We start from the raw sequence: 19,321 nt of genomic DNA, 5'->3' as shown, positions 1-19,321 counted from the left end.
TAATGGTGCTGAATATATTGCCTGTTCTTTCCACATAGCATTCAATCTATGAACTCCAGGCTTCACTCCAGGCTGGAGTGAAGTGGAGCAATCTCGGCTCACTGCAACCTCTGCCTCCTGGGTTCAAGTGATTCTTGTGCCTCAGCCTCCCGAGTAGCTGGGACTACAGGTGTGCGCCACCATGCCTGGCTAATTTTTGTATTCTTAGTAGAGATGGGGTTTCACCATGTTGGCCAGGCTGATCTCGAACTCCTGACCTCAGGTGATCCGCCCACGTCGGCCTCCCGATGTCTTGGAATTACAGGTGTGGGCCACCACGCCCGACCTCAAAAAAGATTTTAATTATGAAAACCCATTTAGCTTTGTCTTCCTAAGTAAGACGAAGTTGCTACATTATTACTTATTAATCCCCTGATTCCTTGAGGGGATCTTAAGAATACAAGAGCCAACAAAATGTTTGGAGAAAAGAGTCCAGAGACATTACAAAAAGAGCAAGCCTTGACTCTTGGGGATAGGCTGCTGCCATTGGCATAGGACCCATTCTTTTTAGTGAGTGAAGCTCAAAGACTCAAGCCTATTTCTTTGATTTCTACCATCCTTTCCCTACCTGCTTTCTTTCTGAACTAGAGTCCAAAGTGGACCAGGGGTAGGGAGGGAACCATTTTCATTCATCATATCCATCTTGAAGAAGACACTGATCTGGGACCAGAAGTAGAAGGTAAGAGACAGTTGGTGTCACTTCCTTCATATATATCTAAAGGAAATCACCTACAACCTTCACACTTCAGTTTTAACTGAAAAGCTTTCTGGGTCAGGTGTGGTGGCTCATGCTTGTAATCCTAGCTCTTTGGGAGGCCGAGGTAGGCGTATCACCTGAGGTCAAGAGTTCAAGACCAGCCTGGCCAACATGGTGAAACCCTGTCTCTACTAAAATACAAAAATTAGCTGGGTATGATGGCAGGTGCCTGTAATCCCAGCTACTTGGGAGGCTGAGACATGAGAATCACTTGAACCCGGGAGATGGTGGTTGTGGTGAGCCGAGATTGCACCACTGCACTCTAGCCTGGGTGGCTGAGTGAGACTCCATCTCAAAAAGAAAAGAAAAGAAAAGCTTTCTGGGAACCGGTTTGTTATTTTAGGATTTAAATGTCCACAGAGGAAAGCCAACTGTGCCAAATTAAGTCAACTTCAAACAGGTCAAAGAAGGAGCTAAAGCTTCTTGAAATTGATAGACTGTTACTCACTTATTGGTGTCCCATTTTATCAATATTATACGATACTTTAAATGTAGTATCAAACCCTGAATCAACTCTTGTCCTAGAAGCTCATGTGTCATGGATCATGGTTTTAAGTAGTAGTGGTTAAACATCTAAAGAATTGAAATGTTAAATCAAGTTTCCATTCTCCTGACTGTATTTATTTTATTAACTCACATAAGTAAATTGGATTACTGTTAATCCTTGTTTCATAGCACACAGTCATCTTTGATCCATGTAGCTCTTCCTTTGTTTTATTTATATTATTCATGTATTTCTTAACTTATTTTTCCCAGATAGGATTACTGTCCTCGTAACTGACTTTCTATCGGCCTCAGTATTTTTATCTATTAAATAAGGATGTTAGATTATATGATATATTTAGTCTCTTTCTGCTTTGATGCTCTATGAATAACATTAAGACCTGCTTGGCCCAGAGCCTGGCATATAATTAGTGCTTAATAAGTGGTAGTTAATAGTTTACAGTAGACCTTTAAACAATGCAGGGGCTAGGGGTGCCCTCACTCCCTGAAGTTGAAAATCTTGTATGACTTTTGATGTCTCCAAAACTTAACTAATAGCCTACTGTTGACCGGAAGCCTTACAGTTGATTAACACATATTTTGTATGTTTCTTGGCTTCTTTTTCTATGTGTGATAGGGTGTTGCTCTGTGGCACAGACTGGAGTGCAATGGCATGATCATGGCTCAGTGCAGCCTTGAACTCCTGGCCTCAAGTGATCCTCCCACCTCAGCCTCCAGAGTAGCTGGGACCACAAGTGCATGACAACTTGCCTGGCTAATTTTTTATTTTTTGTAGAGATTGGGTCACACTATGTGGCCTAGGTTGGTCTCCTGGGCTCAAGCGATCCACTCGCCTCGGCCTCTCAAAGTGCTGGGATTACAGGCACTGATCACACCTGGCCTATCTTGACCCTTTTTTTTTTTAAAGCCAAAACTCTAAAATTATCAAACCATCCTTTGCCAGTATTAATTCTCCAGCTTTAGATTCTTCAGCTTCCTTTTGCTTTAAGTTGTTATATAACAACTTCCCTTTTTCTTGAATCACATTACATTCTATAGGTATGCCTTTCTTTTAGCAATCCTGCTCCCATATAAAAGCTGCACTACCAATACCAAATAAAAATACATGTTTCTCACCTGCTGGTGAGAAAAACAGTGCGAGGTTGTCTCACCTGCTGGTGTAGCTGCAGTGAAGTCTTTACGAATTTTCTTTTCTTCTTTTTTTTTTTTTTTAAACAATGTTCTTACACTGGATGGATTCATTTATCTTGAAAAGGTAAGCAGCTGCAGCTGCAGACTTCAATCTATGCTACATATCAAGCAATTCAACTTTTTCTCATAATGTCATGATTTTTCTTAATTCTTGGGAGTCCTTCCAGCATCACTATTAGCACTTCATATGGGTCCCATGGTGTTATTCAAGATTTACGGAATTGCCCTAAATACAATGAAACATATGCAAGAACCATGAGAGATCGCTTTTTGCTGTGATACACAATTTACTGGAGAAACTAGCTGCTCATGTGGAGACGATTAGTGTCATCAGATACTTATAACACTCGAGCTCACCGCAATAGCAACAGGAGGTCGCTGAGATATTATTACCATAGTACAATATGCACTACAATTAATTTTATGCAGTTATTTAATATTACATCTTTATGTTTATTCACATTTCTTTCAACTGTGAACGGTGCTATTTATGGTCTGTAGGTGTTTGTGTGTATAAGTTTTAGTACATTTAAATTTTTATCATACATATTTTTAATGATAAAATGGACTAGTATCTACATATACTTTATGCACTCATAACATACCTAACTTTTTCTTTCTTTCTTTTTTCTTTTGAGAGGGAGTTTCGCTCTTGTTGTCCAGGCTAGAATTGCAATGGCATGATCTCGGCTCACCGCAACCTCCGCCTCCCGGGTTCAAGCGATTCTCCCACCTCAGCCTCCCGAGTAGCTGGGATTACAGGCATGCACCACCATGCCTGGCTAATTTTGTATTTTTAGCAGAGACGGGGTTTCTCCATGTTGGTCAGGCTGGTCTTGAACTCCTGATCTCAGGTGATCACCTGCCTAGGCCTCCCAAAGTGCTGGGATTACAGGCGTGAGCCACCATACCCAGCACTTTTTCTTAATTTTTTCAATATATCTAAGATACATGGTTTGTCTGAGAGTTAAACTGTGGCAATCTCCAAAAAAACCTTGCAATATATTTATTGAAGGAAATCTGCATAAATGGACCTGTGCAGTTCAAATTCAAGTTGTTTAAGGGTTAACTAGTAATTTATCATTATTAGCATTATTCAATTTGGGGAACTTTCGTACCAATTCTCAATCTGATATACTAGGATACCATAGAGTTGATAACTCTTCTGATTGGCAGCGAAATGTTCAGAGGCATTTTTTCCTCCCATTGGTCAGTTCCAAACAGCCCATTACCAATTTATCATTGATTCACAGAATCTCAGGTTATAAGAGATCTTAGAGATTAATTTCTAGCAATGGATATAGCAGAGGAAGAAATAAGACGTCTCATAAGGCAAACTCTGCCCAGAATAATTCCAGTTTGCAGAGTTTCAAGATGGGTCCTTATGGAGTTCTTTTTCCCTTCTCCTTCCATTAAACTGCTTAGATTTCTTTCTGTTTGTTGCATTTTCAGTGAAGTTTTCTTTTAGAGATTTAAGGGACTTTGGCAGACAGGCCAAACACTAGTGGGGCCTCATTATCAAGTAATATGTTGCTAAGTATAAGACAGGGTAAAACTGAAACTGCCTGGTGTCCTGCCATATGGCACGTTACAGAGGAAGAGTCAAGGGGCAAATCTTGCAGTTCTATTCTTCGCATACGAAAAGAAAACACTCATGCAAGACTTGGATTTTAGCTTCCTTACAACGTTAGAAATGGTATTCCATCAACCACTACTAGTCTATCAGTTCTTCCTTCCTTTGGCTAGTGAGACATTTGTAATAGAATTGACTGTCATAACCGTCAGAGCCTAAGGTCATGAAATATGACAGATTCTTTGCTGTTGCAATTGGTGCTTATCTGGAAGCTTCCTTCTTGGCCAACAAGGCTCTACCCAAGGAAGCTAATGAGTTCATTAAAGTAGATCCCAAAGCAGGAAGCAGAATGTGCCTATTCATCAATGGAAGTGGGACTTCTTTTATACCGTTTAGGTTTAAGAATCACAATTTTTGAGAATGGACTTATGGAACTGTGATATAACTGCAAAAGCTATGGATAATAAGAGGAATGAGTCTACATCCATATATTTGATTTAACAGATGAATGAGGGTTCAACTCATTTTTTTTTAAAAAAAACAGGGCTAGGTTTTCCCTTTAAAATACATATGCATTGAAATGAAAGAATATGCCCTTTGATTAAGTTTAAATGCTGGCCCAGGGATTAGTTTACAAAGCAGAAAAGTGGTTTGCCCACTTCCTACCTCATTTTCCAATTCTCTCTCATGTTCAATGCAGTGAATGTTACATTTGTGTGTGCCAACCAGGGCATGCTCACAGAAGGAAAGGGTGCTAGTGGAAAGAAAAAGAAAGACACCAAGGAGAAAAAAATATTAATGATCCATTTTTCCACCCCAAGAAAACAATCTCCAGGCTCCAGAAGACCCGGTGCAGTGATTCCTCTCCATTTCATTCAGAATTTGAAGCCCAGAGACAACATGGCTTTGAAAGAGAAGCATTTTGTGCTGCCTTTGTAGTCCGAAACAATAACAGCTCCTGAGTCCCAAAGAGAAACCCGTAGGGCATCCTTCAAACTTGTTACAGAGTACCTTATGTAGTGGCAACCCTTCTGTGGATCATGTGAGACAGGTTCTTCCTCCTACCTGAAATGCCCACAATTCTGAATTAAAAAAAAAAAAAAAAAAAAAAAGGAGATTGTCCTTTATATGTGTATTGAGATGTGGACCTTGACTGAAGTCTTATCCCATCTGAAATTTACCATCTTCAAGAGGAATAATCCAATGTCCCTATGCATAGATGCAGATCGTCAGAGTTAACAGTGTTGTAATAGATTGTGAACTTTTGGACTCCATGGCTGGGGAAGGAGAAAGAGATGTGTCTACAGGGACTGGCTAGTAGGGAGACTGTACCAAAACTCTAAAGCACAAGCATACTGCTTATGTTTTCCTCTTAATAATAATAGGCCAGGCACGGTGGATCATGCCTGTAATCTCAGCACTTTGCGAGGCCAAGGCAGGCAGATCATTTGAGATCAGGAGTTCGAGACCAGTCAACCCTGTCTCTACTAAAAATACAAAAATTAGCCAACCTGTAATCCCAGCTACTCCGGGAGGCTGAGGCAGAAGAATGGCTTGAATCTGGGAGGCGAAGGCTGCAGTGAGCCAAGATCACACCACCTGCACTCTAGCCTGGGCGACAGAGCAAGACTCTGTCTCAAAAATACATACATACATACATACATACATACTTACAATAATAAACCACATTTACTCTAGAATATTCAGAGATTCTGAATTTCACTAATTTTTTTGTGTCTCCCCCTTCCCCTTTCTCCAGTGTACAGCACAATTCATAGCACATGCTAGGTGCTCAAAACAGATGTGTTGAATCAGTCAAATGAATACAATACATACCCTTCTGCACATGTTTTCTTCTGATCTTCTATTTCTTCAGCTATAATGTGGGGATGATGTTATTTCGTGGATTTGTTTTCAAGATTAAATAATATAGCATCCCTTATACAATGTGTAAAATGTCAAATGCTATGCTCAAAGGTACTAGTAGAATTTTAAGTCTGCAGGTATGTTTCAGATTAAAAAAAAACCAGTACCAAAGCTATAGGTGGGATGAGTTAATTAATCTCAGACACATTTAACTAACAGGAAGAAAGAAATAGGGCATGGTAGGAGGAAAGAAAGGGGGACAGTTAGGGATATAGTGAATACTTTTAAAGTAAGTTGAATTATTTCATACGGGGTAATTTTTCTAGTCACAATAAATCACCCTGTGCCCCACCCCCGCTCCAGGAAGGCAGGGAGGTTGTAAAGGAGAAGCGAGAAGAGGGTTAATTTGAGCTCCCTTCTGCCTGCTGCAGTCACAGTGCATGATAGAATAATGAAGGGCCACATATTTCATCTGAAATTCCTCTGTGGTCTTTTTTATATTAAAGTCTTTCACTGTTACAGGACTGTGCTTGGAAAAGTTGGAAAACTTTTCCCTTGGTGGAGAAAAGCCCTCATCAGACGCAATCCAACAAATGAATGGAGTTATTTCCTTGGCCCAACATGTCCATCCACTGGCATACGAAATATTCATAGAAACATCTTTCCTCACTTCCAAGGCCGGAATTTTACTCTCCCCTGGCGTTGCCTAGTATCGGATGCGCAGATTTCGAAAGCGAGCAGGCAACAGACTTGGCTTTCGAGCCACCGTGGTTGGCTTCTCTAGGAGTCGATGCGACTTACTGTCCTGTGTGGTAACTTCTCCCGGGAGCAGAATGTGTAAAATAAACAGTTGCTGAAAAGCATGAAGAATTAACGAAGTGAAAATCTCGAGCTATTTGTTCGGCAATTGACATGCAAGTGACCTGCTTAAATGCCTAGTTATTTAAGGACGTTTAGAACGAGGATGAATGAATCTTCAGGGCGCTTACTTCGCACCGGCGTGTAAATTTCTTTAGTCTTTCGGGAAGTGGCGGTAAATTCATACAAATCCAGCAGGGAGGGGAGAGAAGAGGGTAAAACCACGATCTCGGAGCGCTCTTCTCAGTCCTTTGGAAAGACTTGCCTTTGCTGCCCGGAACCCTGGAGGTTACAGCTGGGAGAACCCGGAGGCGCTAGGACCTGGTCGGCGCCTGGCTGCGGCCGCTTTCAAGAGGGCGGAGGAGGGAGAGGAGGAGGGGGATGTGGGAAAGGAGGGGTGTTAAGGGGGGCGGGGGAAGTCATTTATGCAGAGCAGGAGCTGCTGCCATTGCCACTCAGAATCCCCGCGCGCTGCTCAGAGCCGGAGGGAGCGCTGGGAGCGAGCAAGCGAGCGCTCGGAGCCCGGGCCAGCAGAGGGGGCGCCCGGTCGCTGCCTGTACCGCTCCCGCTGGCCATCTCCGCCGCGCTCGGGGCCCCGGGAGGAGCGAGACCGAGTCGGAGAGTCCGGGAGCCGAGCCGGGCGAAACCCAACTGCGGAGGACGCCCGCCCCACTCAGCCGCCTCCTGCGCCCGAGCCGGGGAGCATCGCCGAGCGCCCCGCGGGCCGGAGAGCTGGGAGCACAGGTCCCCGAAGCCCCAGGGATGGTCTAGGAGCCGGCGCAAGGCTCGCTGCTCTGCTCCCTGCCGGGGCTAGCCGCCTCCTGCCGATCGCCCAGGGCTGCGAGCTGCGGCGGCCCAGGGCTGCGCGCCGGGCGGCCCAGGCCGGAGAAGTTAGTTGTGCGCGCCCTTAGTGCGCTGAGCCAGCCAGCGAGCGAGGGAGCAGCGAGGCGCCGGGACCATGGGCTGGGGGAGCCGCTGCTGCTGCCCGGGACGTTTGGACCTGCTGTGCGTGCTGGCGCTGCTCGGGGGCTGCCTGCTCCCCGTGTGCCGGACGCGCGTCTACACAAACCACTGGGCAGTCAAAATCGCCGGGGGCTTCCCGGAGGCCAACCGTATCGCCAGCAAGTACGGATTCATCAACATAGGACAGGTAACGAACTACAGGCTGGCCCAGCCCTCGGCCCTGAAGCCACTGAGGGCTTCTTGTCCCCTCTGCGTGGAACCCCCTCCCCCTCTTCCAGATGTGCTCTAGCAGCTGTTGCCCTAACTCTTGGGCGATGCTCTGTCTCTTGCGCGCGCGCGCGCGTACACACACACACACACCCCAGAGTTGCCGGGTCCGTGTTTTGTTTACTTGTCTTTTGCAAGCCACGCGGGACTGGTGGGGTCTCGGGAAAAATCCAGAGTGCCCCCGTGGTGGTTTTAGAGACGGCTGGACCTTTTGACTTGAAAAGTTGAGTAGCACTAGTAATCTGAGGCAAAGTCTCGGAGAGGGTGATCGTGGGGAGAGGGTGAAATGAGGTCTTTTGGGGGATAGGGGGTGAGCGCGCCTCTGATGCCTGCGGGTAAGGGAAAGCCTTTCCTGCTCGGACCTGAATTTAGCCCAGAAAGAAGTTTCCTCTTCTTGGGCGAGGGAACCGCTGGCGCTGGAAACGCCGGAGGCGCGGGGACTGGAGCTGGAAGGGAGGAAAAAGGAGGGGGAGGGAAGAGGGGGCGGCACCCGGTGTGAGTGCAGATTTAGGGGAGACATCTAGGCTTCCTTGCCTTAAGCGAGGTCCGCGTGGGGGCTCCCAGAAGGGAGTTGGAATGGGGAGGTGGGAAACTTCCGAAACCGGCTGGCTGGGTTCCGCTCCGGGAAAACTAGGAGTCTTACCCCGGGACGGAAGGTGCCGAGCCGGAAGGTTGCGCCGTGGGGCGAGAGTTGGGCAGGCAGCAGGGGCGCTGGGTTTTTGTGGGGTGCCGCTCGCGGGCTTTTGGCAGAGCTCCCCTGCTAGGGAGAAATGCCAATAAACTAAGGTGATGCTATGAGGATGACTGGAAGCGTAACAGATTTGGAGGTACTACGGGTTCAGTAGTCTTGGCTTTCTGGTTCTCTTCCCCCCACACCCCTGCGAGAAATGGGGGTAGAGAGGGCTATGAAATTGGGTTCCAAAAAGTACCTCCCTCCACATACACACCGCAAGCGTCTTTGAGGCTGGCTGGAGGAGCGGGTCCTGGCTGGGCTCAGGCGAGAATCCGCTAGAATGGGAGGTGAGGGTGATAGATGGCGCCTTTCCAGCAGGCGCGCTTTGGGGACTGCCCGGGGTGCACGCACCCTGCGTGCTCTGCCTGGGGGAAGGGAGAGGAGGTGCTGGCTGGTGCCAGAGGAGTGGGAGAGTACGGACAGTTTCTGAGGCCATTGCGTTCCACGCCCAGGAACCCGGGGACACCCCACCCGCCTCCTCCCCGCCGCCTGGGGGATGCGGCACCTGGAGAGGAGGCAGAGCTGCTGTTGCCGAGTCTAGAAGGAGCTGGGGAGCCCGAGGAGTGTTCCGAGCAGCAGGAGCACAAGATCTTGCACTTTGCCCGCTCAGAGGGAGGACATATTGCAGAGAAGCCAGCCCTGTGGAGAACTGAGACTAGGGCAAGGGGCACGGTTTGTATTCCCTCCCGCCCCTGGAAGTAAGGAAGTAAGGGAAGCCAGCCAGATTTTGTTGCTTGAGTGACTGTCATCTGCGGAAGATTTCCATTCTAAAGGCTTGTTGGGATTCTACTGGCTGCTTTTTCTCTAGGAGAAAACACTGAGTCCGTTCAGGTCTTTTTACATGAACTTAAAGTTGGGCACTGCCTATGCTCTGGGAATGGAACTGGGGAGGTTAGCACTGAAAGTAGCTAGTACTATTAATCTTTCCAGAGACTCATCTCGGGTTCTCCTAACATTGAACATCTCACACATGCCAGGCATTTTTGGAGGAATAAATTCTTGACCATACCCTTCTTTCTAAATCTCAAAACAACCTTGTTTGGTGAATATTACCTCACACAGGAGACGAGGAAACCGAGACCAGCTAAACAGTGGCAAAGCCATGATTCGGACCTGGGACTTTATTGCAGGCCCAGTCCCCCATGGATCCTGCCTTTTAGGGAACCCTTCCATCCCATGATGAAGGAGGAAGAAAGTAAAATCTCCATTTCCTTGAATTCTGATTTAATGGCTCAGTAGACTGGAAACAAATATCTGGTCTCAGTTCACAGATACTTAGTTCAAACAAACCTAGATTTCTTGACGTTAAGAACAAGGGCAGAAACAGCTGTTACCTTTCTGAATTAATTGAGCAGAACTGGTATATGACAGAATCTGGCATAGTGAGATGGGAGAAATTGTCACCCAACCTACTTTTGAACAAGCAAACATTGCAATGTCCAGCAGCCTCTGCCTTTTTATAAAAGGCCTTATAATGAAGATTCATGACTTCTCATTAAAAATAATAATACTAAGAAAGTTTACATACAAATAACACCAAGAATGATTTATTGTGGTTTTTACAGCGACAGTGAGGAAATTTAGTGCTTACAGAGGTTACAGAGGACCCCTTGAACCAGTGTAAAAAGATCAGCTATTCTAGAGTGGAGAGCATTTCCTCTGTAGATCAAAGGAGCTTAAGCCTATGCTAAGTCTTTGGGGTGGTAAATTGAGTTCACACGTGCAGTATCATTGCACTGTAAGGGCCAAATGTATTTCTTAATCATCCTTTACTGCTCTGACCTTTCAACACTTTAGACATCCTTTTGTTATTCTTTCTTTCCATCAGTAAACCAGCTGTGGTAATCAGCTGAGGGCAGTCACTAATTTGCAGATACCTCTGGATTGTTCTGTAAATTTTTACCCATTTGGGCTTGGGGTCTCATGTGTTGCAAATTGGAACTGAAACTTGTTATTATTTCTGCAGCCATTTACTATCCTGGTAGTATTTTTTTATATCTTTGGTATGATATTCTAGGTGAGTAAGGTAGTGAATTTTTACCACAGTGAAGGTACAGTTTTGACTATTTACTCAGAATATCAATGTAATGTTTTGTGTAACATCTTAGCATTTAAAAGTCACGAGAGGTAACATTTCTGGCTGGGCCAGGGGATTTCTATGGGATCAATAGTTGTGCCTCTTCTGTTAAAAAAAGATAGGATGTACAGAGTAACACAAGAAGAAAGCAAACAAACAAGCAAAAAGGACGGGCTTGATTTCCAGAAGGAAACATAAATGAGGATTTTCTTGCCTTTGTTTATAGAGCTAGCATATGTTTTCACAAAATGTTTATATTCTGTGAATAGTTGTGCTTTGAAATCCTGCGATAATAATACTTAACCATAATCATTGTTAGTTGTTGTCATGTTAGCATATATTATCTTTTGGTTGGTATCAGAGTCAGCTGCAAAATGCCCTCCTTTTCTTACCTACAAGTTCTGACTACCAGCCCTCTTAGGATCTAGTGGAACCAGCACCTTCTGAGCTGGCCGAGGGTAGGAGGTGTGCATGCCTATTGACCTGCATGGGAATGGAGGGAGAACCCTTTGTCCTCCCTCACTAATCATGTGCTCTGACCCTTTGAGCTCACGATCTACTGGTTAGACAATTGAAATGATATAAAGGAATGAGACCTGACATATTGTTAATTGTGGACCTCCATTTAGAGTAAATCTACAAAGGAGAATTAATATCTGGTTATTTGAATTCAGGGAGAAGATCCCTTGTGAACAGATTGTTTGCAATGTGCAATAGCTGTATTTATCCTTCTGTCAGTTGCTTATAATCCTTGATTCCAGCCTGAGATTACCAGTAGCAAAGCCCCTTCCCCAAACCACATAACAATTTGAGTAACACCTCTGAAGGATAAAACTAGATGCAAGCCACGCTGGGGAAGTATTTTACCTAGAGCCCCCATTGACAGTATGTGGACTTGGAAACTCTGGAGAGGCCACTTTCGAGGCTGTGAAAGCAGGAAAGTCACTGAACTTAATGGAGCCTCTGTTCCTTCATCTGTAAAATGATAAATCTCTAGATAATAGAGTGAGTTAACTATGCATTGCTCAGCACATAGTTAGACTTGCAGCGAAAGGTTTATTTAATCTGAATCTGAGGAGAAAGGTCAAAATAAATGAGATCCAAAGTTTTAGATAAGGAGAAAGGAAGACATTTTAAAAATGGAGATGCGAAAGGTGAAGATCAGGAAAATAAATTTTTGAAGATTGAATTGTAAGAGCTATATCATAGCTTTGTGCAATTTTCCTGTTCAATGAGTAATTTAAAATATTAATAGTTTAGAAAGAGTTTCATGTTAGATTCTAAACAATTAGGATTGATTTCCCATGGCAGGGCCCTCTTCCCTCATTGATCCCAGTCACAGGCCATGAATTGTTATAAGATAAGCATACTGCAGATGGACAAAAGGGAAGAAAAAAACCTGAAAAATTTTCTTAAATCATATTCGCATTTACATTTTATTTATTATTTTGGATGTAGTTTGTATGAGTAAAGCTAGAAGAAATATTTTTCAAGTAGGTAGGAAGAGATACATTCACAGGGAGAACTTTGTCCAGAGATGTCCTGAACACCTCCCGCCCTGCTGATTAATTTTGAGCTGTGAATATCATAGGACGCTTGAAATGTTGATTCACGGTGGGCTGTGAATTCTGGGTGCTTATGGATAGTCCTGGAAATAGGGGATGTGGTTAGTCTGATGGGCTGTATGGGAGTGGATTGTGCTTGCCTAATAAATTCTTAGGCATTTTGTAAACAGGAGAGTTAATTGGTGCTGTGGTCCCAGATTGGTCTTGGTGTGATAAATCTGGCTTTGCATAGGCAGCTCTTCATGCCCAAGAACCTCAGTCCTGACCCCTGCTAGCCACTCTCATACGCATATTTCTTATGAGGCAAATGAAGGGATAGTAGGGGAACCTTTGCTGGAAAAAGCAATTCAGAGTGCATGGCCTGATGATGGCAGGTCTGTTGCATTAACCTCATAGATAAGGAATGGCTTGTATGTGGTCATTGGGGATTTTGGGGTCTATTTGAAGTGAAAAACTGCATTTTTGTGAGCCTAAAGGCAGCTGACTTTGCCTTATGACTGTCTTTCATGGGCTTGCATCCAGAGGTCCTAACCTTAAAGGTCAGCCAGAGAAACAGGGTAGTACGGTGGGAAAATTTTCAGCAATGTCTGACTCTTTGGCTGAGAGAGGGAGTCCTGACCCAGAAATATCCCCTGGGCAGGGAGGGGTATTTTTGTTGTCGGTTCAAGTTATGTGAAGCAGTGTCTGGTTTTCACCAAGGCTGAAGTATCTCCAGGCATTGCTCTGCATTGGGACTTTACTATTCATTTAATTCAGGTTGTAATCAATGACAGAAAAGCTGACTTTAGCTTCCTGGCTGGTAAAAATAAATGCTTATAGACATTCATCCATGCTAGAATACACACACACACACACACACACACACACATATGATATATACACAGATATGTATGTGTAATATGTATATATATACACAGCATATATATGTCAATTTTTATTTTTACCAGAATAAAATTTGCACATAGTTTAGAGCAAAATTACGCATGTAGTGTTCTCACTAGTTTCAACAAATTATCCATCTCTACATCCAAGAGTACCAAGGAGGAACAATCAGTGCCAATAAACTCTCCAATTTGAGTTCATCCTGGGAATAAAATTAGATCAGAAAGAAAACAAGACTAAGAGTCAGGTTTGAGTGAAATTCCAAGTCTTGACTTTCATTAACCAACCTGACCCTCCGTTCCTCATTTTTCAGATAGGGAGCCGTAATACCTACTTCATCCACCTCCTAGGGTTGCTGTGAAAATCAGGTGCCCTAATAGTTAGTGAAGGTGAATGTGTATGTAGCTAAAATAAGGCATAGGGAGCATTATATGATCTTTAAAGACACCGAAGAGATGCACAAGCACTCAAAGGAAAATAACAACATGCAGTGATTTTCCAGATTCTTGTGATTGTTCCTGGGGATATGATGGGGGCTGCAAGGAAGCTGAATAAGTGTTGTGCCTGATTATCCCATAGGATGATGGGATAGCTACACTTTTCCCCCAAGAGCCATGGAGACAGGACAGGGGCGGGGGCAACTGACAAGAAAATCAGCCGGCTAAGGCTCCCATCTCCTATTGGACAGCCCTCGTTTATAAGACATATACAATATGGAACTTGCAAGATTTTTTTTCTTTCTTTTTTTTTTTTTTTTTCCAAAATGGAGTCCCGCTTTGTCACCCAAGTTGGAGAGCAGTGGCACGATCTCGGCTCACTGCAACCGCTGCCTCCCAGGATTAAGTGATTCTCCTGCCTCAGCCTCCTGAGGAGCTGAGATCACAGGCACGCACCACCACGCCCGGCTAATTTTTGTATTTTTAGTAGAGACGGGGTTTCACCGTGTTACCAGGCTTGTCTCCAACTCCTGACCTCAAGTGATCCACCTGCCTTGGCTTTCCTAAGTGCTGGGATTACAAGCGTGAGCCACTGGACCCAGGCAAGATTTTCTATTTAAAGTATCAAAACATAGTCTTTTAGTTTGACTCCGGTGTGAGTCTGTATAAAAAACTAGTGGGAAGTAAAACTGAAACATAATAGGCCCGTGAGGACTATAGATGGGAGTCTTTCAGGTACAAGTGTTAAAAATCAACCCCAAACTGCTTAAGTAAAACTAACGAACAAGCAGATAAGCAGACTGGGAATGTGTTAGTTTAAACAGATTCACATGCCTTTATGTGCATTTCTGAAAACAGCTGAACCCTTTTTGTAATGAGACCTTACCTGATCTGCACTTTCTTCATGGCCAAACCTACCCTGACTTAAACTGACATTAATTAGGCCTTTAATTTGTTTCATTGCAGAAATATGAATTGAGTTTGATTGCAGGGATGTTGTCCTTGATCCAGATAGAGGTGTGTGTAATATACTCAAGTATGTGCCTCATTATGCTTTTCTCACCTGAATAATTCTGAGTTCTGAAACATATTTAAATCCAGGAGTTTCAAAAACATGATTGTGGGCCCGTCCAGCTGAAAAGCCAGAGGTAGTGCTAATGTCAGCTATTTCTCCTTTTCCCTCAGAAGGTGCTTCCTAGCAAGCAGCAAAGTTCATGTGCTTCTTTGTACCTTTCTTATCCAGTATTGAAATTAACCCCTGAAAAATACTCCTGATCATTGGGTGGGGTCGTATCTCCACATGTGGGCCAATCACTTTGTCTAGGAGGGTAGCAGTATTTTGATGGGTGAGCTTGGATCACATGTCCTCCCTCGATGGGAGATGTTGACCTTTGATGGGCAGTCCACCAGTTGGGTAGGGACAGTTCCCCAAAGGAAAGTGGGATGCTGTTACTAGAATAAGAGAAAAGAGATGTGGGATAAGGAAAAAAAACCCACTAGAGATCAGGTTTTACAGGCCCCAAATGCCTAGGCTAGAGAGTTTCAACCTTATCATTTAGGATAAGTTTATATTGAAGTTTATATTGAAGATCTCTGAGAAGGACAGACAACAGCCCACTGATTCTACCAACACAAGTCTACCATGTAACATATGGATCAGAAAACATTCTCTGTTCTTGAGACGCTAGAACATTTTCACCCATAATTATCATTTAGTAAGACAAATAGTAATGGACTTCTGGGTGGTAGAGTATGGTTCAGTCATGTCTTGGGAGAGTCTGCTGTTGCAGTGTGCACAATGAACTAAATGCATAATGGCAGAGTGGTTATTGTGTTGGCAACGATGATTGGTAATGAAAACAGGAGCCGTGACGATGGAAAGATTTGGGCGTTCGTGTAGAGGAGGATTCAATAGGGCTTGGTAACTAAATGGAAGTAGGGGATGAGGAGGCAGGAGAACGTGAAGATAGCTGCAAAGTTTTAGCTTTGGGACCAGGAGAAGGGTGGACTATTGTGTAGAATTAGGACAGTCTGCAGGATCATTTCTGAGAACAAAAGGAGAGGCTCAGCATTAATTTTCTTTTTAGATTTATCTGTATTATATATATTGAAGGTATACAACATGATATTTTGATATACATAGTGAAATGATTATTACAGGTAACCAAATTTACATATTTATCATCTTCCATAGTTCTCTCTCCTTTTTGTGGTAAGAGCACCTAAAATCTGGTCTCTTAGCAAATATTCAATAAACAACACAGTATTATGTTGTTTATCCCTAGTACTCCTGCTGCACATTCCATCTCTAGACAAATTCATCCTATATAACTGTGAGTTTGTACCCTTTGACCTACATCTCCCTCCTTCCTCTCCTCACCCCTGGTAGTCACTGTTACACTCTGTTTCTATGTAGTCAACATTTCCCCCCCGCAAATTCCACATATAAGTGGGATCATCAGCATTCTTTTTGTTGGAAGATAGAAGGACATGCTTATAGAAATGCCCAGTAGGGGAAGACCATTTAGATTGGGAAAGAAGTATCAATTAGCATTCATCAACCTCAGTATAAAGGAAGCTTGTGGAAGGGCTTAGGATTGTTAAGAGATGAAGCATGAAGAGAGGGGCACTGAGAAGGCAGAGAGAAGAATGTCTCCACTTAGGGAGCAAGGGAGAATGGGAGTAGATGAAGGGGTCAGGAAGGTGGAGAGAGCCACCAGAAGAAAGGGTGCCTCCTTTAGATGGTGTGCAGTAGTGAGAAGTGCTATAGAAAGAATCCAGGAGGATGTGTGTTAAGTGATAAGGAGGCTTCCAGTGCTCTTAGCACCAACGCTTGATTGAATAGTGGAGTGGAAGTCAGGTTGTGGGGCAGTAGAGAAATGGAGCACAACAGTTTTGCATTGCACATCTGCTTCTATCCACCTGCCGGCCTCCATTCCCTCCCTTCATCTCTTTCTTGCCAATGTGCTGGAGTAGTTAGGATCATAGGTTTAGAATTAAAAGGGTTTGAAACCTAGTACTGCTCCTTCCTAGCTGGGGGACCCTAGATAAATGTCTTAAGCTCTCTGTTCCTCAGTTTCTTCGTGTATGAAAAGGACATAATAACAAGAGTGATCCCCAGCCCCATACAATTGTTGTGAGGATGAGTTAAAAGTGGCCAGAATAGTATCTGACACACAAATACTCAGTAAATGAGTATCTTGTTTAAAAATTTTTTGGCCGGGTGAAGAGGCTCACGCCTGTAATCCCAGGACTTTGGGAGGCTGAGGCAGCCAGATCACTTGAGGTCAGGAGTTCGAGACCAGCCTGGCCAACGTGGCAAAACCCCATCGCTACTAAAAATACAAAAATTAGCTGGGCATGGTGTTGAGCATCTGTAATCCTAGCCACTCAGGAGGCTGAGGCAGGAGAATCACTTGAACCCGGGAGGTGGAGGTTGCAGTGAGCCGAGATCGCGCCACTGCATTCCAGCCTGGGTGACAGAGCGAGACACCATCTCAAAAAAAAAAAAAAAAAAAAAGAAAACGACAAAACAAGGAATTTGAATTTACCAGAGTAAGAGAGAAGGCAAAAGGGAGACTCTGGGAAACTAGGGGGCAAACAGTTCTTGAATACAAAAGGTGCCACCTCTGAAGTAGTTGACCATAGTCTGTGAGGAAGGTGGTGGGGCCAAAATAGGACTATTGGACCAATGGAATAGGGTGGTCATAGGGGCTTTACAAACAAAAGAAAAATGGATGGCCAATTTGATAAGAGTGGTGAAGCAGAAAGATGAGAGTCAACCCAGTATTTATATGTTTTTGTAAGCTACTAGCTAGAGTTGTTCTGCTCGATGATAAGGTCCAGGGTATGCAGATGCAGGTGAGACAACCAGGCGGAGAACAGGTGAAGGCTAATGGGTTGGAAAGAGTCAGGAAACAGAGGCTAGAGTATTTGAGGGGTTATCAGTGCGTGGAAGAAGAGGATTCCAAGTAATTTGTGCTGATATATCCACTGGGCAGATAAACATGAAGCTTACCCCGTATTTCATTCTCTTTGGATAAATGTAGGTATTATCTCTGCTTTACACATCTGTGTGCTATTATTTGCACTGCAGGTCCCGTACCAACTTAAGGGATAAAGACAGACACAGGGGTGATTGCTTTCAACTCCCATATTTGGTTTAAAAACTGAAGATTGTGTTGAACACTGAATATAGACGGAACAGTGGAAACAGAGAATGTAAAACCAGGACATAATATTTAAGGATGATTTTTTAAAATGGTCTATACTACCTCACATTTTAGGTTGACTTTTAGCTTAGGTTGTCACATAATCTACTTTCCATCTCAGTATTATAACAGATAATTATAACTATAATTTATTCACATTTCCTGTATTCTGCCCTTTAAATACATATTTTATATAGTACAACAAAGCTATGTTCTGAACATGCCTTTCATGTATTCTTAGCCTAAACTTTACCACCTTATAGGAATACAGATATGTTTTAAAATATGAGTCTTTAAAATTATTTATAGATTGCTCTATCACATATAACATTTTTAGATTGCTCTATATAATAGATTAATCTTGTTTACATTTGTATGATAATCTGATTGTTAATTGAGGTTAGCATCACAAAATAAGTATTTAAGTTTCTATTTTAATTTTCGGTGCATTATCTAAGAGGTTAATTCTATCCTGGGAAAATTACGTTTTGGATACCATGCCAGCATTGAACCTAGTTAAGATTTATTAAAAGCAAGTCTTTCCTTGATGCCTTTCCCAGTATGACAAACTGTTTATATTCTCTCTCTCTGTGTGTGTGTGTGTGTGTGTATATGTGTGTGTGCATATATATGTGTGTGTGTGTGTGTGTATATATATATATAAAATAAGTACTTAAGGGATGATATTTTTGTAATAAGTTTTTAAGGTCTGGTATTTTTCTATACTGAGAAGCTCTTACAGCTGTAAAAATATACCAGATCTCTGCATATCCATGTTCCCATGCTTGTACCTTGTTTTCTCTGGTGGGAGTTCCTCAACCAAAATAAAGCTGGGTAGTCTGAATACAGAGCAGGGAGGGGAGATCATCCCAGGGCCTATAATTTTGTAAGCAAATATCCATAATGTAAATTTAGAAAGATACTGCTTACTCATCCTGTGCCTATTCTAGTTTCATTTAACTAATATGTTTGTGTGTCGGCGGGAACCCCATTCATCAATTTCAGTTTCTCAAAGAAAACAAAATTGTAGGCCACTTAGGATTTATTACAGGCTAGCTTCCAGCAAAACCTTTTTTTTTTTATTTTTAAGTATGGGGCATCTTTCTATTTGGTGCTCACGGACCAATTTACCAAATGCTGCATTCTTTGACTCATCACAGGATGATGTCATTGTTCCTGGGCTAGTTGGACAATGCTGGGAACCAGTGAAGGAAACTCAAAGCTGAAAACAGGTGACTTGAGTCACCTTTTTAGATCCAGCGCTGCCATGAATTTGTCACATATTTATGAGCCAGTTACAGGTTTCCTTTGTCATAAAAGATTAATTCTATTCATTGTTTTATTTTAAAAATAGTTATTGAGGGACACCATCAAGAAAGTGAAAGCACAACCCACAGA

The 19,321-nt window shown here is 43.3% G+C and overlaps 1 protein-coding gene across 3 annotated transcripts in view; it reads left to right on the top strand.

Moving 5' to 3' along the window:
* Positions 1–7,238: 7,238 nt before the first annotated feature.
* PCSK5 (proprotein convertase subtilisin/kexin type 5) overlaps positions 7,239–19,321 on the top strand; it is a 464,397-nt gene continuing 452,314 nt past the window's right edge. For 2 of the 3 annotated variants that reach the window (XM_031654136.1, XM_021927555.2), the window contains exon 1: positions 7,689–7,938. In XM_031654136.1, the coding sequence (XP_031509996.1) occupies positions 7,747–7,938 (192 nt within the window). In that variant the 5' untranslated portion in view covers positions 7,689–7,746. Of the gene's footprint in view, positions 7,939–19,321 lie in introns of all 3 variants that reach the window. The other variant, XM_031654135.1, reaches the window with a different exon arrangement.

The sequence above is a fragment of the Papio anubis genome, chromosome 13 (genome assembly GCF_008728515.1).
Source record: "Papio anubis isolate 15944 chromosome 13, Panubis1.0, whole genome shotgun sequence".
In the NCBI taxonomy this organism is placed as follows: Eukaryota; Metazoa; Chordata; class Mammalia; order Primates; family Cercopithecidae; genus Papio; species Papio anubis.
The sequence above is the reverse complement of the archived record's forward strand: the minus strand, read 5'-3'. Positions and strand labels throughout refer to the sequence as shown.